General features: G+C 36.9%; 1 protein-coding gene across 9 annotated transcripts in view; it reads left to right on the top strand.

The window, feature by feature from the left end:
- The window catches only part of MAPKAP1 (MAPK associated protein 1), a 108603-nt gene that overhangs the window by 2968 nt on the left and 81773 nt on the right, over window positions 1–23862 (top strand). For 7 of the 9 annotated variants that reach the window (XM_075170900.1, XM_075170901.1, XM_075170902.1 and 4 more), the window contains exons 2-4: window positions 7510–7834; window positions 12056–12145; window positions 16960–17108. In XM_075170900.1, coding sequence (XP_075027001.1) covers window positions 7576–7834; window positions 12056–12145; window positions 16960–17108 — 498 coding nt within the window. In that variant the 5' untranslated portion in view covers window positions 7510–7575. Of the gene's footprint in view, window positions 1–6517; window positions 6534–7509; window positions 7835–12055; window positions 12146–16959; window positions 17109–23862 lie in introns of those variants that run through there. The other 2 variants (XM_075170899.1, XM_075170904.1) reach the window with 2 other exon arrangements.

The following is a 23862-nucleotide window of genomic DNA, read 5'->3' as shown; positions in this document are numbered from 1 at the left end:
GGCAAAAAAAGGTAAAATGTTGAAGCTTTCTGATTTGTTTTTTTTTTAAGATTGAAGTTTGTATAGGTGTTTGTAAAATTTATGGGTTTTTTTTAGGCTCTTGAATACCACAGTGAGAAGCGCCAAAACAGAAGTTCTAGTCTAATATTTGAGCAGTCCAAGCCTACATTTTTAACCTCCTCTTTGCAAGCAGGTATTTTATTTGTTCATCTTAGGAATGTTAAAGCTTAGCGAATTGTCTTTAAAGTGTTTTAGGCATATGAGTGAAAAATCATGGTTCCATGTAAAAGTGCAGTGCCATTGTTGAAAGTATTCCTTTCCAGCATTCTGTGCAAGCAAAAGTACAGTCAGCTTCACCCACTCACGGACAGTGACTGCTGTTCCCCATTTCTGGAAAAGAGCGTTCATCAGAAATGAAAATAAAAAGGAAATGGTAATGTGTTATTTAAAAGGTACTCTGTTTTTGTTTTGTTATTTTAAAATCGGCAGTTAAGCCTTAAAAATGAGCTCAAATACTCATTTTTTTTTCTGGATAGTAAATTCTCATGAACACGTGCTGTGAAATTAGGTAACAGGGATTCCAGTGTGGTGGGTCATCACAATATGACATTGCAGATGTAATGTGTGTGGTAGGTAATGCTTGCTAGCCGGTATGAAAAAATAAGCATAATCATAGACATTAAAAATTAAGCAAAGTGTTTGCACATATTTAGATTAGGCAAAAACCAGGCAAGATGCCGCTTTTCTAAACTGCTTCTATCCAAACCATTCAGTACAGTATCAGAATGAAAAATGACAACACTTTGTCATCTGTTCAAATTGATATTGCACTCTTTGCAGTGACAGCTGAAAAGGCCCACAGGTGCCATATAAAGAGGTGACCATGTTGTCATATTTCATTTAGGCATCCCTCTGCAAAGCCATAATTACCTAATTAGGTTGTTAATTAGGAGATTAGCATTTCACTATATTGATAGAATGCTCTTTGCAGGCATGAGTCTAGATACAGATTTGTCTGCCCTAATTTATAATCTCTGCATTTTTTTATACTTATTTATTTGCTTAAAATCTTGATGCAAGATAGCTCAGGTTAGCTGAGAATCAACCTGTTTACAATTAAATGAAGATTTGACAAGATCAGGAAGCAAATAGAGGAGAGTATACAGTCTCCATACATACTCCAATATTCTCTCCCTCCTTCCCTAAAGCTCAATAATTAAAATATCAGAGTTGGTATAATTTGCATCCTGATTAGTATGACAACAAAAATACAGCCAAATTCCAAGCAGTTCGTAAACACAGAGATACATAGCTAATGCCAGATTGATTTACAGGTTTAAAAACTAACAATTTGTTGGAAGTTGTGTGTAATGTAGTGTTTTCTCATCATAACTTTAAAATTCCAGTTTCACTTGTGAAAGAGCGCCTCTTTAAATGACTTTAAATGATTATTTGGTTTTTAATGATAGGACTCAAAGCATGAGTGACAGCTTCTCTAGATAAGTATTCATTCTTAAATTCACTTGAGCTTTTGTTGAAACATAAACTTGAATTTTCATATATTGCGGTTCACTTTCCTTTATCCTGCATGCACAGGAGTCTGTCTGGCATTCAAGGGTTTTGATTATTTGTACTGCTGCAAATGTAGATAACCAGAACCATTTCTTTTGCAATTGCAGACAGAAGTTAACTGTGAAATTATTTCATATAACCTGAATCATAAATTTTAAAGTATGTTCGCACTGTCCTATTCCAGCTTATATGACGGGGGTGGAGGGGATCAATTTTTTTATTCTAATCTGCCCATTTTTTTCATTAGTTTTTAAGATCACTTTAAAGAGCTACAGTCAGAGAGGTGTTCGAGTCCAGTGGCTATGGAAGCCCTTGAGCGATAAGATGACCTGTAATGTTATATAATTCTTCCAGCCTGCTGTATTTTGAGATTATTAGTAATTGTTTTAGATCCAGGTTGTACCTTCCAGAAGTTGCATCTTTGTTTGGAATACTTTTGGTTACCTTGAATAGGGCTTTAATTGTTTATTACTTCCTTAAGGAGGACAGTCAATTTAAACACATTTTATTCTAAAAAAAAAGAAAAAAGAGCTACAGCTTTGCAGAATAGGAGGGAGAAAATTTTTTTCCTGCTTCTCACTTTTTCCTTTTATAATTTAGAGAGCAAAATAACCTTGCAGGAATTGGCTTGAGAGTTTTGTGGAGAACTTACAGCTGCTTTTAGCCGTTAAAACTGAAAGATTCTTAAAATTATTCCATTAAAATTGGTAGAATTTCAAAGTTGCAGCTCTTTCCTGTAGCAGAACATTTTTAGTTGCTTATAGCTTTCTCCGATTTTTATCATTTATTCTAGCTTATTTAGAGGGCTATGAGCACATTTCCATGTGTGCTATACAGGATATATTTTGAAGCATGAAAGGCATAAATATCAAAATTTTCTGTGGGGAAATTTTTCTTGTACTTTGACCAGTTGTAGCATGTCATGGAAAGGTAGCGTTAGCTTGCAATTTTAGACACAATTGTCCTTAAGTCAAAGATGAGCCAGTGGTAACCAGATTGTGTTTGGTGGAGCTGTAAGTTTTTAACCTGATGTCTGTAAGCTCCTCACAGGCACGAAAATGTGCCTGTTGTCATTTAAAGTTTCACTTTACCAAGCGAAGTCCACCGTTCCGCCAGGAGATGTGGCAAGGCCTGCGGGTGGGAAGAGGGAGCAGAGCGGGGGGCTGGGTGCGGCGGAAGGCAGACCCGGGGTCCTGCCCCGCTGCTGGCGGCGTGAAGGTGAAACGCGGCCGGCCTCGGCTGTCGCTGCCGGTGCGTAGTGTGGTGAGGAGCCACCTTTCGCTGGGCAGGAATAGGGAGGGACTTTGTGAAATTCAGCCGTGTATATTTAAAACAAACCAGAAAATTCAATCAAAATAGCTGTGTTTTCCCAAAAGTAAGGTAACATGTGCTCAGTGTTTTTCACGCTCAAGGTCAAACGTTTTCCTCTGAAAATAGCGGTAAGAACAGGTTAACACGTGGTTGCAGTCCCACAAGTCAGTGTGGACCAGCACTGGAGCAGCAAGATGCTTCCAGCTGTGTCCGCTCTTGTCTGCGCTGATATGTGTGGGGTTGATAGGATGGATGGGAAGGATGGCAATCACAAGAGGTGTGTGTTTAGCTTGTCCTTTCCCCTTATCTCACACTTGCTTTGATATCTCATTGACACTTGATGTAAGATAACACGTGAATGTAAATCAGGCTGGGTTTTGGGGTATGTATGGGGGTTTTGGTGGGGAAAGAGGAAAGTGAGAAAATCTTCCTTTTACGTAAATAAACACAGTATATCAGGCAAGCAGGAAGGTCACAAGCACACTTAATGCATTTGTGAAGTTGCCTCCCCAAATTCAGATGTGTTCGTCTGTGTGTTTAAGGTATAGCCTGTACAACTATATATCCTCCTTTCAAGACCTTTGTGTCACCTACTGGGAGCTGAATAATTTGTTAGAACGTTCCGCATTACGTATTGTATGCCGTATTATGAATGAGGTTGATCTGCATAACAGCCTTCCTTCACTTGCTGTGAAAGTCTGTAGGTGCCATAAATATAGCAGTGGATTACTGGAAGAGGAATACTTCTGATAAAAATAGTAGACTGAGATCCAGCTGTCTGATTTTGCTACAAAGTTCCTGTGAAACCTGGCAAGTCGTTCAGCCTCTTGATGGTGCAATTTTACATCTTTGAGGATGTTCTATAACTGCACAAGACTAATGGGGGGCCGTGCCCCCCATGGTCTTTGGGGCACTTCAGATGAGACCAAGGAGAAGGTGAGAGGGGGCATTCATATCCAGGGTGTTATCAGATAATATGCCGAAAGTAAGACAGGTGAATAATACAGATCAAGACGAAAGTGAAGGGCTGATTCAGCTCTGTCCACCTTTGTGATGAATCATGGAAGGTGTTTGCCAATAAGCAGTATATCATCGTAACACTAACCTGTGTATCATGTCATACATAAATACTGTTAAGGTTGCATAGGTTTCACATTGCTCTTTTCATTTTTAGTGTTCGCACAGACTATGCTTGACAGCTGTCTGCAAAGTATTTTATTTAATAGTAGAATAGTATTTATATAGTGCAAGTATTAAAAGAGCATTTATTTTTTGTTTATGATTGAAGAATGTATAAATTGCTGATGCTCAGAAAGTTCCTGAATTCCTTTAAATTCAGCTACTACATGTGGATGTGATAATCGTGTGTGGGTATAAGGAATGCAGAAGAGGCGGTATGCTGGCAAATCTCAGTAGATCTAGGAATTGACCTTGTATCTGTAATTTTGCTGAAACTGATGACATGGAGGCTTAAAGGTATTCATGTAAAGGTTTGCAAAATTGAACTTTGCTTCTCTGAATTCTTTTACTTTATTGGAGGTCATTGTTCCTCAGACCAGGGCTGTGCCATCTAATTGTGTTTTGCCTTTATCAAAAGGAGGAACCAGTTAGAATTGTGTAGATAGCAACTATTAAAATATAGCATAAAAATCTGAACTAAATTTTGGAGTCTGAACTTTTTTCTGATTTTTTTTTTTTGAGTGTTGTTAACTGTTCATAGAATTTCCAGTTAACATTAATTTATTGAGAAATTAGTTTTAATGTATTATTTTGAAAATTCTGAAGAGGAGGAAGAAAAAATGTGTTTGTATTAAACTTTAGAGTTTGAAATAGAATTTCTGGCAATTTTTCACTGTTCACATTTATGGGAAAAGTGACTGCATATGTAAAATTGTAAAGAAGCTTGGGTAATTTAGCACACGGACTGTTAATAGCATGAAGTCGGGGTGCAGAGCATAAAGGTAAAATTCTCGCATCTGCTGTTACATGTTGTTAACTCCCTTAGCAGACATTAAATCATTTCAAGTACAATAATAGTGTGGGAGGTAAATTAACTAACCATTAACAATCTTATAAATACACAATTAACATGCCAACATTTATATGACACATTGATGGGGCAGCAGTAATTTTTGATTGGGAGTTTGCAGACCTTTTAGAAGCCTAAGGCGGTTGCTTATTGAAACAAGTTCTTATTGCTTGCAGGTAAGCATGGCCTTTTCTAATAAGCGGTGTGTAAATAATTAAATTTAAAGAACATTCTCAGTGCACTTTTTACAATATCCATACACTGTGTACTTAGTTGTGTCCGTATTCTCTAAGTCTCACAATACGAGTCACACGGTTATGGCTTAAAGGCCTTTAACACGTAAATTACAGCCAGGAGACGGTTGCCTTATGGTGGGATATTTGCCTTATGGCCTCTCACTTTGAGGACAATGAGAAATCCTTCAGGGAGAGCAGGCCTACTTTCTGTAATGGAAATAGTCAGAAAATAAAAAATAGAACTTGGAGTCGCAGCGTTGCCGAGGTTGGCAGGGACCTCTGGAGATCTCGTCCGACCTCCCAGCTCCACGCAGGGCCAGCTAAAGCGGGTTGCTCAGGGCCTTATCCAATCGGGTTTTGAATATCTCCACGGATACTGATGGAGCATATTTAGCTAATAGCATAATTTATTAAAACGTATGGTAGGAGTAGTGTATTAATAACAAGCAGCATGTCAGTTTTATTTCTCTACCATTGTTTTATTGAATTCCTTCTTGCTGCTGGGTCTGTTGTTTAATATAACACTTCTGAATTTGTCTATATTTTTTTAAAGCAGAAAGGACACAGTCTCTCAGGAAAAAAAATGGCAATATTTGTGGCCAAGGGAGCAAAAAAAGCCTAAAACCATGAAGGATATAAATCTCTATTTATTGAATGTTCTAATTAGCGGATACTGATGTTTGGTGGTAGGGAGGATACTGGTAGGGATGGTGGGTTTGCAATTTACAATACACCTTCAATATTTTGCTTTTGTCATGATTAGATGAGTGTCCAAATAAAGTATTGCTTTTGCTTCCAACTATTTAAATGCAGAAGCTGCTTCGTGGGGCTCTGTATGTTAATACACCTTTCCCCTTGGAAGCATACAGGGGAAATGATAAAATGTGTTTGCTGGTCCTGGAACAAGCCTGTCTGATGCTTTCTTTCACTTTCTTCCGTTAAAATCTGCCAGGAAAAGGCCAGCTGCCTTTACCAGCTTTTCATGGGATACAGCTTTGTGTGATTTAAAATTGTTTCTTTTCCTTTGGTATTTTCTTCTTGGTGACAGAAGTTTTGCAAACAGCAAGGATAGGAGGGTTTTTTGTTGTTGTTTCTATGTTCGAAATACTAAATAAACACATTTAGTTCTATGGCTGGTACTGAAATGTTGGGTTTTTTCCCTCAGATATGCAAATGATTAGAAAAGCAGTGTGGATTTTGAACTTCTGGAATTTATCCCTCTTCCTCGGGCTGAGGTTTCGCAGTTGCGTTGAGCGGCCGTGAGCACCACTGCTGAAAGGGGAACCTTGGCTCTCCTCCGTCTTTTGATATTCCTGCTGCCTGTGTCATGTTGGTACTGGTGCTCTTGCAGCTGTTCACTGGCGGACTGATCCGCCTGAAAATTAGTAATTTTTTTTTCTTTTCGGGTTATTTTCAGCAGGTCATTTTTTTGATCCAACTCGCCTCACAGCTACACATGTGCTAATGCCAGCCTTTAGGCGGTGGCGGAAATATCCGACCAGGGCCAGACAGGAACATGGAGTTGCCCCTTTCAGAGGCAGCCCAGACTTGAATTAGATTAACATAACTATAAATCTACAGCTACAGTAAAATAGGGTAAAAATTTGAGTGTGGTTTGGGTTTTGTGGCTTGGGATTTTTTTCCTTTTCTTTTTTGCCTTCTACTTTGTTTTGTAAGGCCGCTTGAGTACTCTGAATGAAATATTTTAGGTAAGTGGCAATTACTGTTGTTAAAGTGCTTAAGAATTCAGGCATGTGGTATATGATCATAGAGCTTTTTCTGTATTACAACAGTTGCCCTATATGAAGCGCTATGAAGCAGCAGATGTTCAATATTCTGCCCTGAGATACTAATCTCTTCATGTTTAAAGTTTTTCCTGGAAATGCAAAACCTGAAGAGGGTCTATAATAAAGTAATCAAAGAGTTGGTATGTAGAGGCAGAAGAAAAACAGTAACATACTATTATGATGGGTGAAAACAAATTCAAACCCCTGTCTGGTTTTGTAAATTTATTAATTTGAATGGACAGATGTTTCTTATGTGTATCTTCTCTCTGTCCTTCTATGTGTAGTACTTAGAATATTTTGCCTTATAGCAACAATTTGATGTAGAGTAATGGGACCTGTCTGTAGGTGTCTGTTGTGTTCTGTTGTCTTGGGATTCAGGTTTCAAGCTGTCCTCCAAAACCACTGTTCTTTAAGTGGATCTCAGCAAGCAGTGTAACTTAAGTGAACTGGAGTAGAGTTAAAATAATTCACTGTACAAACCTGAGTCAGTTAGGTTTTGTGCATCCAAAATATAAACCTTCCAGGGTCTGGTTTTGTTTTGTTTTCTAAAATGCTGTGTACATTATATTTTTAGGTATATGTGTCCGTGAAACAAGATGGAGAGAAGATAGTATAGTGAAGTGGTGGACTTCTGGACAGAATGGCTTTCCTGGACAACCCAACAATTATACTTGCTCATATTCGACAGTCACACGTGACCAGTGATGACACAGGGATGTGTGAAATGGTCCTGATAGATCACGACGTCGACCTGGAGAAGTTTAATCCCTCATCAGCATATGGGGACAGTGGTTCAGAAACACAGGGAAGCAATGGTGAGACTCAGGGCTATATATATTCCCAATCAGTCGATATTACCTCAAGCTGGGACTTCGGAATCAGAAGACGATCAAACACAGGTAAGTGATATTTGCAGCCAAGATAACATTAGCCTTTTAAATTCAGTTTCTATTAGTCTGGCTTGGATGGACAAATCGGAGCATGACTAGTTAGGTATCTGTCAAACTTTTCCTTTTGTAATGTCAAGACCCTTTTTATAAAGGACATGTAATGATTCAGTCACTTTAGTATGCTGTCAGCTGAGTTTTAATTGCTGTTTTACTTACTCATGTACAGAAGAACATTGAGGTAGTCAGTTTTATATATAAAAAAAATTTAAATTGTAAAGACTTCAAGTCTAAATCCAAAGTACATGAACAGCCTTTGATATTTCTATTGTTAATGTCTGGATGGGTGTTAACTTTTGAGCAGGATAGTTATTTTCTGAGAAAAATCTACCTAGTGAGGCATCAAATCTATTTGTTATAAAAGAGAGGAATTAAGTTTGATGTGAATCAACGAAGTGAATGATTTGTCTATATTTTGTCTTCTGAAGTTTTATTTCTGAGAAGAACCTTGAGCTAGGATTTAAGTTACTAAATTAGGAAGTTTAAGGTGTACTCCTTTTCAAAATATGCTCAGTTTGTCTTGACTGGAAGAAAGCTGTCCCATTTGTTGTTTCATATGAGGGATAGTCGACTTCTACTTATACCCAAGGAATGCTATGAATTCTGTGATATATAATATAAATACATATGTGATATAAAAATTCTGTGATATATAATATATATGAAAAGGTTGGTGTGGGGTGGTCAATACTGATCTCTTTTTTTCTGTGTTACAGTATATATTTTTTTCAAATGTTTTCTGAAGGTATTATAACACCACCTAGAGCTCAGAAAAAACATCTGTACTCTACCTAACAAGTACAATGTTGTATGGTACTAAATATCTTGAAATACCTTTTACAAATAAGAAGTTGTCAAAAGTTACAGGAAAGACAGGGCACTGATCTCTTGTGATGGAGAGTTAGATCTGGAAATAAGCTGAGTATATAGCTGCAACTGACTTTAAGACATGGTGAAAAGTTTAGTGTGCCAGGCTGCCTAGCATTGTCCTTGAGGTCTTGTTTAGTTCAGTTGATGGTATAGTTCATGAGGAAGGAGAGGCAAAGTTTAAAGTTTTATATAATTGCTCCAAAAAATAATTCTGAAGGATTATTTCACCAAGTGAGTAGACTGATAGAAAAATCTCCATTTACATTATGGATTGAAACCATTTCAGTTTCCAGTTGGTGGCATATTCTAAAATAATGGTTAGGACACTCAGTCCACTGGGGAGCCAGCTTTTTGCCTCTTTTCATCTCTGGCATGTCTTTTACGTTCCGTTGTGTGTGCTGGTACCACCAGGAACCTAATACAATTATCAAGGCAATCAGGCTATGACTTGAAACAGAGTGGGGTGGAAAAAAGCCTACAAAGAATGCAAGTTGATCAGTACTGAACCCTTTTCAAAAATACAGGAAGAGGAATAAATTAAATAAAGTTAACTATTTTTAATGTAAATGCTTTTTGCATTGCACAAGTACTTATCTAAGTTCTTGATGGAAGAAAACACATACATACATACATAGAACAAAGTGTTCATACATCTCGTAAGTACAAAGACTCATTAACTGTGAAATCTGCAATTTTTGCTTCTAAAATGGGCAAATGTAAGGACATTTCTTTTTTACTTAATCCATAACTATCTGAGTAGATTTAGCAAGAGCAGGAACATTTGTTCTTTGAAAAGCAGATAATGGTTTTTAGGTTTGGAAAGAGAAGATAGTGTAATTTTGTGTATCAACAGGTAATAGTGGCCGACTTTTTTTAACATGCAAGATCTTCTTTATTCTCCTTGGTTTTATACCCTGCTAAATAAAATTATTTCTGCTTATGCCTTCTTTAACCATTGTTTTCGGATGGAGTATAACTTTTTATTATCTTTTGCAAAACTCTTTTATTATAAGGTACCTTACCAGGATAGTATCTTTTTCATAAATTGTAGAAATAATGTGTTACTGTAGAAGACTCAACACATTTCTATAGAGACTACAGAAGTGTTGGTTATTAGGTAGTTCTCGTGGGTATGCAAATTTGGAAATGAATTTTATGTGCATTCTAATATCGGAGTTATCCCCTTAGTCTTGAAAGCGATGTGCAGTGGGTGCATGTTAGGGTATTGCACATCATGTTTGGGGGGAACACGGGGGTTATCTGCCACTGAATTCTTCCTCCCTTTCTACAGGAGGCAGATGGGTCATAGGTGATCTTTCGCTCTGGGCTCCGTCTCCTCACTGCCTTCTTTCCGCCTTATCCAGACGGGTTAAAAAAAAACTAAAGTGGAGACAGGTCTGTGCAGGCTGTTGGGTATATGGGAAATCAGCAAATTCTCCCAGTCCATATGACTAGAAACAAAGGCTCATCTAGTTGCTAATAGTTAATGAAGCAAGAACTACATTTGGTCAGTGACATTTTTCACACAGGAAGCTTTCAAACTAACATGCTTCTTGTGGGAATGAACCTTAAATAATTCAGACTTCTAATAAGTGCTGATAATTCCATCTAATTTGGAGTTGCTATAATACAATCCCACAGTAAATGATCATTTGTGATCAACTGTGGATGGAAGAATGGGATGGAGTTAGTGAAGATGGTGACTGCGCTTTAGTAGGTTTGTTTTGACAAGGGGTGAAAATATCAAATAGGATAAAAACATGCATTATTATTATTTCTGTTCTATGTTTTTTCCTTTAGCCATTGTTTACATATGAATCTAACAGATATTTTATGATGGCCCATTTGGGAAGAAAGGGTTTTGGAAGGTAATTTTGAGCTGCAGTCTGGACAGTAATTGGAAGAAAAAACGTTTTTTCTTTCAGAATAAAATATCTACGCTACAATAGTGTTTTACCCAACATTTAAACTTATAAGCGGGGATACATCTTCTCTTATTCCATTAACAGTAAGATACATAGAGGTATTTAGGCACTAACCTCGTGTTGACTTAAATGGGAAATAGGCATCAAAGTCCCTGTTTGTGTTGTACCTCAAACTGCTTGTTACAGCTGTTAAACCTCAAAGTATTATTTTTTTCATCAGTTCCCAGGTTGAGAGTTTTTCTGGGGACAGAAAATTTAACTTCTGTGTCCACAATTCAGTTCAAAGACTAAATGTAAGAGAATAATAATAGGAGGGATAGAAAATATTTATTAACCTTTTTTTAATTGGTGAAATGGCTGAGGGAACTCAAATTGTATCTGAAAATTGTCAGAGTAATTTAGCATTTTAGAATCTCTTCTACAAACCCATTTTAGTTAATGAATGATCTCAATACATCAAAATTGCTAATATATCCAGCAAATTGTTTCCTTCGGTGATCAACATTATTAGTCCTACTTTCCAGTCTAATCTGCTTTCTTATTTTGAGTGGGCACTTCATAACATCAGTTATTTCTTGTGGCCATTGTCTTGGGTAGCTTCTACCAGGTTTAGGTGACCATTTCCTGAGAGAGATCTTACTGTTAACAAAAAGATAATTCAAGGTATTAATCTGGTAGCCTGGCCTGTAAGTTCTTTGATATTATAACTATTTGACGCTTTTTTCAAACCATATTTTGAAGATGGAGTCAAAATATATGTAAAGAAATATTATATTCATTTTAGGATTTGACTAATGTTGTGAAGATACAAATCATTTATTTTACTACCTATAAACTGTTTCAGCACACTGAAGAAAAAGCTATGCTAATTTATATAGCTTTGACATTTTATAATTTTCATGATTTTTAGATAAAGGATTTTATATTTAAAACTTTAATAGTCTAGTCTGAGTTCATTTATCTTTAATTTTTGAAACGGGTAGAGTAATTCATAACAGTAATTTTATTCCTGTAATGTAATATTCACTTCAGTTCATTTGTGCATTAAAATTCCTTTAAGACCGTTATTAATGATTTATATAATGAAATGTCATATTAATCACAGAAGTTTTCACATTTTATTATTCTCTTCCATGTTAATACTATCTTTATGATCTCTATTAATGTTTTATATCCTCTAATTTCAATTATAAATCAAGAACATTTTCATGTTTTTGTTGGTATTTGCTTTTCAGGGGTGCCACCTTTAAAATTTTATGACTTTTTCCCCTACATATGCAGTATAAAACATCTTTATTCATATAAAGGTAGTTAATTATGTCTTTGTTTATAGTAAACTTTCATTGACAAACTTATAGTTATAATATTTCTTTTCAAGCTCAGAGACTAGAACGTCTGCGGAAAGAGAGACAAAATCAAATAAAATGCAAAAATGTTCAGTGGAAAGACAGAAATACTTCTTACTCAGGTAAAAAGAAAAGATCTTCTGTTTTCCTATTGTTTTTATTTCTGCTTTTGATCGTTATAACATTTTCAGTTTGTAATTTTCACTTAAGTGTAGAGGAAATACTAATTATTGTATTTGCCTTCCATTCGCCAGTTACGTGTTTTCCATAGTTTATTGCTTGGGGGGGCAGTGTGCCACAGGCGTCTCATTTGTTTTCAGCTATGACTAGGGCATTTCACATTATTAATAAAGGCAAAGTAAAGAAAAAAATGTTTAAAAACTAGTTTGTTGGTCTGAACTAATTTGAGTGTCTGCTTTATTTTTTGCAATATAAGGTATTAATACAGTGTTTGTGTATTCTGTCATCTTGTAGCATCTTTGTCTTCTAAGGCTTCTGTTGTCTCAATGAGCAAGAAATGGCAATAGTAAAGCTCTCAGTGTTACTGTGAGGTGTGTAAGGAACAGGACATGTCTTTGCTCTGTGGGTAGGTGATTGGCAAGTGTCTGCACTCAGAATGCAGGGTGATTATCTCCATGTAAGGCAGGGCTTTCTAGCTATCTCCAGTGGCATTTGGTGTACCGGACGTGATGAAGAATTTTGTAGAGGCTACTTTTATAGAATATTTTTGTGGTTACTTTTCTAGAAAAGGGGAAAATCTCAAGAAATAATGTGTATATTTGATCTACTTAAATGAAAGCATAATAAATGCTGCCTTAGCTTATCTAGCCTTTCCTTGGAAAAGCTAGTATCACTGATTTGCAGAAAATAGACTATTCTTTTTTTTTTTAAAATTGCATAATTAAGTATTTCTGACTGGACGTTCTACATATTTTAAATTGTAATATATGAAATGAAAAATCTGTCTCAATACTCTCACTTTATAGCTCAAGCTAGTATCTATTCCTGTTGTATTTGACACACATTCAAACCTTTGTATGGTCTGTCATGCCTACTTCTTTCAAAATTTGTGTATATCTTAATGAGGTCCCTGTGTAATCTCCTTTTTTTTGCCTAAATCCTTGTATCTTCCTGCCTGTCATTTGCAGAACCTTCTCCAGCTCTATAATACCTTTTTTTTTTTAGAGGAGTGAACAAAGCTGCTCACATGAGCAAACGGTTGCACTAATCCTTAGTATAGCGTTCAGCTATGTTTGATACCTCTATGAATGCATTCTAAAATGTTTTTGCCTTTCTATTTCTGTAAGAAGAGTTGTAGGTTTTAAAGTTTAATCTACCATAACCTCCAACTCTCTTTGCTCAATTTTTTATAGCATTTGACCAAAGATGATGCAATTCTCTTTTTTCTTCTTTATCCCTAACTATATACTGCTTGATATTTCTTTACACTGAATTGCACTCAGACTCCAGTTTCCTGCTGGGTCTATGCTGTTTCTGATTTTTTATGCATGTGGGCTCCACCATGACATTTAGTTCCTTTTACATGCTGCCCTGAAGATAGAAATAATCTGTCAACCAGCAGTAGTGGAGGTTGTCCCTCTCTGCAAGAATGTGCTGGGGTTGCAGTCAAATAGATCAGTCCCTCCCTGCTGCAGAACAAATGTAAATAAAAAATAAGTTACATAAAAACTTCAGGCACTCAGTATCGCTCTCTATTGGCAGAGCTGATTTTCCTTCTGAGATTCTGCATGTTTCTCTTATTTGCATGAAGAAAACACAGTAGAACGAGGCCAGGAAAAAGAGGAGCCCTAAAGGGTGTCCACTGTATCTTCCTCTTTGTCACGTGTGTGTGTATGAGACTTTGTCTGTTCTGTTCCTTGAGTTTAGCGTTAATGGAAAATACGTATGAAAGCAATAACAACAAAAATAGCTGTTCTCAGATGAGGGGAATTTGGCTGCCGCCTTCTAACTGTTTATCTGAGCTTTAGACAAAGTTGAGCCTATGGCTGACACCATGGAAACTAAAAGGATGCCGGAAAGTTGTTCTTTTGTTAAAGAGTCTGATGACACCACCTCCAGAGATCACTCGTCAGAGATGCCTTACTGTAGAGAGAAACTCCTGTAAGCATTTCCACTGTCCTGCAGATGGATGTGTAGTTGTAATTTGAGGCATCTGGCCATTGAGTATTTTTTTGCGATTTCCATTTTTAATTACATGTACAGAAATGAAAGTATACTAACCAGGATAAAGGGAAGTGAGAGACGAGTAATTTTGTGTATGGTAATGAGGAAAAAAAAGAGACGACTATTTTCTACTCATCATCTGTTTGCCCGCTGTCATGAGCTAAGCTGTTTGCATTGTCAGGAATGAGTTTGAAGGATAAGGTGGTAGTAGTGTATGGACTTGAAAAAGAAAATCTCCATGCATTTGGAGTTGGTTCGGGGATTAACAAATATAAAGATGCTTCATGGGTAGTTGATTGGCCAGAGGTGTAACACACTGGAGGTCTGGTTTTTTTGTTCTGCTGTGCCACCAGTTCACATCACCTTTCTGTGCATCAGCTGTTTTTCAGTAAAATGAAAAGAACATTTCAGCTTCATGCAGCGTAGAGATCAAATTATGTTAGTAAAGCAGTCTGTGGGTCCTATAAACCAAATATGGATACACATAAAAAATATTATTCTTTTTTATAAAATACTACGTATTTTTAGATGAAAGCAAGAAATAAAGCATTGTATTTACATCTTACATTCATTCATTTCAGAGCATATAAAATGTCAATTAACAATATATCAAGGGAATCTTTCAAAAGCCTTGCATTCAGCCCATATGCAATAGTTCATATAGCTAAAAAAACCACAAAAGGTGAAAAATACTTATAATGTAGACTAACAGCAAAACTTAGTTTTAATTAAGAATTAAAAATTATGCAATTAAAGCAAGTTTAATGTAAAAATACGAGAATTTTTTCCCCTGAAACTTGAGAATTTTAAATACTTTTTTTCAATGTTTTTAAATTGGAACTCTCACAGCCTGAGTCTATCAGGAATTATTTCACAAAATGCTCAGTGGAAGATCTATCTTATTCTAGCTTTTTGCACAAATCTTTAGAAGGTTTTGGGTTCTTCTTCCTAAATGAGTTGAATTTTTTGAAATGATGAAGTTTTCTGGAAAAAGAAAACTGTATCTCAGCCAGCTGAATTTACAGTCTTATAGAATGTACTGCTTAAACTCTTCAGTCGTGTGAGATATTTGACTTGAGTAAAAGCTATACAAAACTCAAAGTAAAACAGATGTCACACTAATGAATGCAGAAGAATTCTTGAGGTCCTCTTTTTGCACATCCCAACAAAAGAAATGATAAACAAATGATCTTAACATTTCCCTAGAGACAAAACTTGAAGATAAAAGACTTGCTTTTTCACTTGAACCAATAAAACCATTATATTGAATTCCAAGGTACAGAGTATTTCCAAATGCCCAAGAAATACCAGTTGAGGGTAATACTCTAGAATAATTGTAATTGAGATTTTTTTTTTTTTGAAAACGGAGATAAGCTTGTTACAAAAAATAGAATACCTAATGGAGTTTAAGTTGCCACATTTAAAAAGGATTTAATCAAGCTTTTTTGGTTAATTGCAGCCTCACGAGACTGTTGGGTATCTTTTAGTGCCAGTATTTAGCACTTTTGCCAACTGTCTGAATTTTCAGGCAATCTGCTGATAAAAATAAACTGAGCTTTTGACTAGTTATAATTTGACAAGCTTTAATTTTGCATTTTAAGAAATTAACCAACTCCCTGCAGATCAAGTCCCAAGTCATTCTGCCTTAGGAGCAGTTTCATTTCCCTGGAGAAGCAACATGTAAATCTTTGAGATGTGAGAGAATCCAAATGTAGGAACGCAGAGCAGAACAGAGCTGGTCTAGGAGAGCTCGTGTTGGTTCTCAGGTAGTGATTGATGGAGTTTGGGGGTACTTGGTTCCTAGAGCAGATGTGGAAAAAACTTGTCCAGATTCGGTCACAGTTTCTTGCAGGTGAGACCCATTGCTACTAATATGCTAAAACACCCCAGGCTCTGTCCTGATTTTGTAGTGTCCTTATAACATAAGAAGCCCCAACTTTTAATTTTTTTTTTTAAGTATGCCTGCAAATTTTGAGTTAAACTGTTGCTGGAAATTCAGCTATGCTGCCTCTTCATATAAAAAAAGCTGCTTGTCAGAGGCTTTTATGAGCCTTCACAGACCACACAAAGAACTCACTAACTCTTACCAACTTTGTTCTTTGTTTTTAGAAAGCTTTTGGTTTTTATTGTCCAGACTGTTTATCTGGAATGATGTTTTCAAATATGACATTTTTCTGAGAGGAGACCATATCCAGTCTACCATGAGAAGTAAAATCTGAAGAAATTATTCTTTTGGATCAGATGTGGTCTGATCCTACTGCTGACAGCATAGCAACATTACAATATAATATATACAGGGTAGTATAATATTGTCCAGTAATGTAGCATAATATCATGTGTTAAAAGTTCAGATTGAAATTGAAATGCATGGTGTATTGTAGATCTGTCAACAGTTCTTTTGCGTAGCATTTACTGTTCATTTAGAAAAAGGTAGGCAAGCAGAAGGACCAGGAATGCATAATTCTCTCTTTGAATCTTGATTTTTATCTTGACTCAAGTGGATCTTGTAGTGATCAGTTCCATTCTCTGTATGGGAAAAATTCATCTTTTCCTTAGTCTAAACAGTAGCATCATTCAAACTTCTTATGGTTTCATATCTTTGGGCTATGAAAGAATGGTGGTAGATTCTGCCCTGCCACAGCATTTGTTGTTTTATATATTTGATTTTGTTCTCCCTCTTATAATGTTATCTTTCTGTGGTAAACGGTACATCTCCTAGTACAACCACTCTAATCTCTTTTCTGATCTACAGCAGAGGAGCTGAGCTCACTATTTGAAAAAAAGAATTTCAGAGTAAAATCTCCATGCTCTGGGAAGCAGTCAATACTGTCTGTGCGACTTGAACAGTGTCCGCTGCAGCTGAATAACCCCTTCAATGAGTACTCAAAATTTGACGGCAAGGTAAGTGGACCAGATGTTTTTCTCTTATATCCAGGTGTCCCCTGACCTGAAGATGATAGGCCTTAGGCAGTTCTCATGTGCATTTACTTGTTCAAGCTTTAATTAGACTTTATAGTAGGCCATCAGTTATTTTAAAGTGATTATCTAGAAACATGCTTCTCTTAGTCTTAAATATAATGGTTGCAGGTTCGGTAGAACCGTTTCTCCCGTTTTCTTTACAAAAATTATGCCTTACCGTTAGGCGTACCTTACCTTGCTGTTTTCTTCTCCAGCAGATTAGTTAGGTAAACATTTAGTGTGGCAGAGTCCTGGGACACCTCTCTACAGAGTTGATGGTGAGACCCTTTGTATAAATGATTGGTTATTTGGCATTTAAAAAAAATCTATTCTATCTAGCCACATCACAGCACTTGCTGAATATTCCATGATTTATGCTGACTTTAGCCTCAAAGTGCTCCAATGAGAGTGGGAGAAGCCACTGTCTGTTTTGAGGGGGGAAAACTGAAGCATCAATAGGTCAATATCTGGGGGAAAAAAGGACTAAGCAATATAGTTCTGCGCAAGTACTCATTTATGTAATACACGGAGGAGATTCGCTGCAAACCTGGTAGGTCAGATTTGTTCTTTGACTACATTCATTTCAAGAGCTTGCATTTGATATTACTCAGAATTGTGGATAACTGTCTGTCGTTGTGTGCAGTTTAGTTACTCTGTATTGTCAAATATTTTCCTCTGTCATAAACTCTAGATAAATATAAACATTGGTGTGATGGATCATTGTCATGTTGCTACAAAACAATTATAAATACTGCACAGATCTGTTTTCTGCTGGATTTGTTTGTGGAGTCTCCTGTGGGAGTATGAAGTTTGAGCTTCATTACCATTGTGATGGAAGAATTTCATATTCTGTTAAGTATTCTTAAAGTGGAAAGTCAGATACATAATTCCACTAGCATATCTAGAAATATATAGAATATTTGTGAAATGGTAGCTTTTAAACTATGAAGTCCACATAGCAAAAGCTGCCTCTATTGTTATTTTATACTTACTAGTATGTAGTAATTAGCACTAACTCCGTTTTTCAAAATTTCTGGCCTCAGTAATGAATGATAGGAGTAGTTTGATGCCGACAACACTAAGATGCTTTTTTTCTAAACTCAAAGCTTGCTGTTCTTATGTCATGAAATTTCAGTTTGGCAAACATTTAAATGTACTTCCAACAGTCATGCACAGAGGAAGTGAAAATAAAATAAATAGTTCTTTAGAAGTAGAGAAATTTATTGTAATTCAGTGGTGTCCCAGACTTGTTGCTTTAATACTTGAGCATGATTTGGGCTACCTGCTAGAATTTTTCTCAGAAACTTGAGGAACTTAAGCACTTTGATAATCAAAACTAGTTTTTACTGTATTAATAGGAATTATAGTTGACTGTCATGAACATCTTAATTTTCATATTTAAATGTCTGATGCATTTAACAGATGTTTCCTTCCATTTGAAGGAAATTGTACCACACATAATAGTTTGAGATATTAATGAAATACCTCAATGTTACTCAGTTGTGTTTTGTAGGGTATGGTACGAATCAACTCAAATGTGATCTAGAAATCAAAATACCTTTTTAACTCTCCAAAATAACTTAATTGGCGTTTTGTTACAGTATATATAATCTCACTATATTAATTTTAACAGCATTGTTTATATTACTCTGGGAAGTTTGTCAATAGTATGCTTATAAAATTTATTTTCTATACTTCTCTATGTATTGTCTATTTTTTAAATACCTACTTGAACATCTGAGATACCGAAAAAACATAGTTCAGTAGTAAGTTATTTTACTTCAGTTTTGTTGTATTTTCAGACAGTAATGTAAAATCAAAAACCATCTAGCTTTTTCAAAATATTTTTTATGAAATATCGTAGGTCTCGTATTTATTTTTATCGATAATAGATGAGCAGTATTTTTTCACATAAATACAATGCTTTCAGGGAATAGTGCATGACTTATTTACATAATTAACAGAGCCACATATCTCTTGAGGAAATGGTACATAATTGGGGAGAGGCAGGGGGGATGAGGAGGGGCTAGGGGCCTAATTAAACATGTCTTAAAAAAACCCTACTTAATTATGTATTTACTCAAGGGATCACAGTGGTTCTGAAATCTTTAAGATTATAACTAGGCCTTTGGTTTATATATATATTTGAGTTTTGTAACACAGATTTTCAGCTTGTTGAATAACACGTTTTGTGGTTCACTGGCAAAGCATGAGGAAAGCTTTACTTGCTGTATCGAAGCTCTTTGTTCGTGTGTGTACTCAACTGCTTTCTGAATGGTTTTAACTTACTGCTCATTCAGCTCCCTAACTGACCTGAAATCAAATAAAACCATTCTCTTCAGGGTCCTTCCCGCCCACTCCCTCCGTTTAATGTATTGTTTTAAACTAATCAGTTAAAAATGAGAAAACATTGCATGCCGTAATATCAACCAAGCAAATTTATTAAAATGCTTACATCTTGCAGGTGTTTTCTGCCAGATTTAGTGTCTTTTTCATAACCACTTCTGCAATTTTATGAAATAATAAAATTTTAAAGCACTCTAATTTCTTCTCATTCTGATCCGTTCATTAATTATCAAAATAGTAGAGAATATGGCTTGTGAAATGCAACTACAGTGGAAGCATTCTAATGAGCTCAAGAATTCAGGTGATTCTTGCCCCACAGCTACACAGGACAGACCTGTGGCTTTCATGTACATTGTAAAACTTCAGCTCTTAACTAAAGACACACACACAATAACTACTCTTGGCTGTATCTTCAGGTTTTTCCTTAAAATAGTTGAAGTAAACCTAACCCCTGCATCTGCCTGTATGGTTTGTAAATAACGTGGGTTTTACATTTTGGTTAATAAATCTTGAAAACTCCTGCTAAGAGTATTGTATGAAAAGAAGCCTTTAGTTATTTATAATTACTTCAGTTGTCATTTGTGTAGAAAATTACTTGAAAGCTTAAGAAATCACTGGCCAAATTGATTTCCTTTATCTGCACACAAATTAAATTATCATCCATTTTATAGATAACTTCAGGTATATTTCTGTTTACAGAACTTGACAAATCAAATTTTGATGGCTTATTTTTCCAACTTGCCAACTGTTGATAAGGTTGGAAAATCAGACTGACCATAAGACAGGTTTGAAAGCCATAGCCAGGTACCACAAATGAAACACAAGAGTGTTGTAATGGCTCATTTCAGTGACACAACTGTGAGATTCAAAAGATTCAGTTTGCCTACACATTACCTGCCTGCTTTCATTAATTGTTTTAAAAGCATGTGTTATCTTTTCATTCTATAGAAATTCAGAATATTTTTTTTCGAATCACAAGTATAACTTGCATGAGTTGCTGGAAAGCATGGCGATGAGTTTTCTCTGAGATACTAATCTTAAAGGATACTGATTTAGTACAGTATTAGTGTCAAAGCTATTCAACTGCGTGACCATTGCCACTAGTAAGAAAAATGTTACCAAGATGTATTTAGTTACTGGAAAAGAGAATCGTGCTAGAATCAAATGTTCAGCTTTGTAGGAACCGTGTACTGAATGAGTAACTCCTAAGGCCTCTGTTTACCCTTCGCCCTGAAATCATCTTTGAAGCCAGTCCACATCCATTTTTCCTCCAAGTCTCTGCTACCTTTAAGAAATTTTAATCATTAAAATGTCTTGCCAGGTCAATTTTTGACATGTCTGCCACCAAATGGCTGCTCCCACATCCTCAGAAGAATGTTAGCAAACATGGAAGTGTTACAGGACAGTCAAAAAAGAGATGCTAAAGATATGCAAAATAGGCAAAGAAGAAAGTTGGAAAACCACAATCAAAATCTAAGGAAGGGATCATTCAGCTCTAGAATAAACTTGAGTTACAAGGCCAAAAACCTTTCCCACGCGCAGACTAGAGTTTTCTCAAGATATTTTTACTTCTATTTTCATGACTACTAGTTGAAAATGAAGATTTAAGAAAGTGTAGCTTTTCTGACCTTACAGAGGTTTTGTGGGTTTACTTGACTACTGGAGATAATTAAAATAAAAATAGGTCAATGTGATTTTTGGCTGGACAGATGCTAAAAATCCTGTTGCTAGGAATGGTGCCTCTATATAGTGTTACCGGGTTTCTTGTAGCAAATTTTGGTAATGGGTTAAAAACCAACAATTTCTCTTGTAGCAACTGTTTTAAAAATGATGCTCTAGAAAGCATGGGGGAAGGGATAATTCATGAGTGCTAATTGCTTGGCTGTTAATTTTCATAAGTGTTGATAGAAGCAGTTCCTTAAATTAAACTTTGTTTAAAATGTATCAAGGGAAATATTCCACAATGTCGGGCCTGAAGTGAAAATTAATATGAATGCTGTGGCAATTAACACGTACTGGTTAATAGCTTTTAGCAGCATTTTGGGATGATAGTCCTTAAATACATTTTTGCATGCTGCTCTTGTTTCAGTCTTGTTTGACGGTATGTCTGGATAATCATGAACAAATGTTTTCCGCGATCTCCAGTATTAAATAGCTTTACTCAAAGAAGGTAGATAAATAACTTAAGAAAGAAGCAGTACTGCTTTAATGAATATGTAAAATGTCTAAAATAATTAATCCAGGATTAAAATCTCAGTGTGAAAAAATGCATTTTTTTATTTAAATGTTTTGCCCCTAAGCTGAGTAGATGATCCCCGTCTGAATCCTAAATAAGTTTGCATAGGGTTTTTTTAAAGCATTTGCTTATTGTGCCAATTATAGTGATCTACATACTACCTGCATTCTACTAAAATAGTTGAAATAAAGGTGTTTATAATGTTATAATTTATGTAATAGAACACATAATCTTAACATAATGTTTATGAAAACGCAGGGTCAGTGTTTGTGCTGGGAAACCTCCTGCTGCTGTCGTACCAAGAGCCAGCGCATTGACAAAGCCGTGCGGCGCCGGGCAGTGCCAGCGGTGCTGAGCCCCTCCTGCGGCCCCGCGCCGGGAGGGACCCGCCGCTCCGTCGCCTTGGCTGGCGCGGGCCTACCTGGCCTCAGGAGAAAGATATGTCTGTCCTGCTGAGGTGGAACAGGCCTTCCCTGGGCTGTTGTCTGCATGTCATTTTGCTGGAGAGCCGCCTCTGGTGGGAGATGCGTGGGCTCGCCCGCGGGAGGGAGGAGCGGGCTCTGCCGCTGCCACCGGCGCTCGGAGGAGCGGCGTGTTCCCGGCGGGGCGGCTCTGGTGAAGCTCCGCTTCAGGCCTTCGGCCGTTGGTGCTGCGCCTGCCCCTGCCCTCGCGGCCCGCGCCGGCGTCTCGGCATGGTCAGCACGCCTCCTGTGCAGTGGGTTTGCAGTGGAGGGCAACGTGCAACAGCAGCCTCGGAACAGGTTTTTAGAAACACAGGCTGCTGCTGCTTGCTCAACCCGGTTCAAAATCTGCACTGCAGTTCTTAAGACACCGAGGATAAGTGCCAGATACACGTAGTGGTATCACGCTTTCCCATTGGTGTCCAGCAGCTCCCTGTAAAAGTTCTCACCCGGTCAGGAGAGCTTGGGAGAGAAATCTCCCGTAGCACTGAGAATCTCTTGGCGTTCGTGATGTGCGTTGGCTAGTGAGGTGGGGTTTCATAACTCTCTCTCTTTTGTGTAGCATCACATGCCCTGCTGTACAGGGGGTGAGTCCAGTAATGCTTTTGTTAAGATGAAGATTCTCAGCTGAAAAATTACCACTTTCTAAAATAAATTTTCTTTCATAATAACGTGATTAACATGAGTCGTGCTAATAGCTGAGTTGTATTTAAATAAAACACCCCTTTATTAAGAATGCCTGGTTTGTTCTTTACTGTGTCAAAGCTGTAATGATTTTGATGCCTAATCAGTGCACTTAACTGTTTCCTCTGCCCCTGCAGATTTGGCGGGGTTTGCTGGGTAGAGAGAAGCCCTGCACAGAGGGACCAGTTAAATACTGTAGGTGGAGGTTAGAGCACAACAGTCCTTGGGTTTCCATACAGTGGTTAAAATATATTAAGCTTGACTGTTGCTTAATTTAAAATACTTCAGAATGTGTTGTGTTATTTCATACAGAAAAGCCATTTACAATGAGATAAGGAAGCACCTCGTAATGGTGGTTGAACACTTATTTTAAGTAACTGGAAGCCCAGACAGAAAACTGTTGTGAATTCTGCAGTGGGAACAGTCACTTGAAGAGTCTGCTTTGTGTAGGTGCAGCGGGGGACGGCTGTGCATGTACGGCGCTGTCTGCCGTGGGGTGTTTTCACATGCACGTGGTGGCTCCGGTACTTTGCAAAAACAATGCAGAAATACTGTAGCCACCCTTCTAGCCCAAACTGTAGTCTGGGGTAGCCGATAAGAAAGCTGCATGTCAGTGTTGCACTGTCATCTCTGTTTGGGGACTTGAATTTTATCTCACAATTCCAGGCATCTCACTTGCATTAAAAAATATTTTTCTGGCCTTATGCAGATTAAATTAATGTGGATCTGGTTTGATTAACTTTGGCTTGAGGGCACATTCAATTCACTTCTCCCTTTTCTGTACTCACTTCTGTGTCTTTTGTTGCTGTTGATTGTAGGTGCCCTTACTAGACTGCATTCCTGTCTTACAGAGGAGATGTTATATTGAAACTCGATCTGGTTTTGTTTGTGGCTAGTTGCAGTCTTTGAACTCACTGAAATGAGACAACAGTCCTGTTCAGATAGTACTTTCCAAAGGACTTCATTGTTC

Source organism: Calonectris borealis, chromosome 21, assembly GCF_964195595.1.
Source record: "Calonectris borealis chromosome 21, bCalBor7.hap1.2, whole genome shotgun sequence".
Taxonomy (NCBI): Eukaryota; Metazoa; Chordata; class Aves; order Procellariiformes; family Procellariidae; genus Calonectris; species Calonectris borealis.
The sequence above is the reverse complement of the archived record's forward strand: the minus strand, read 5'-3'. Positions and strand labels throughout refer to the sequence as shown.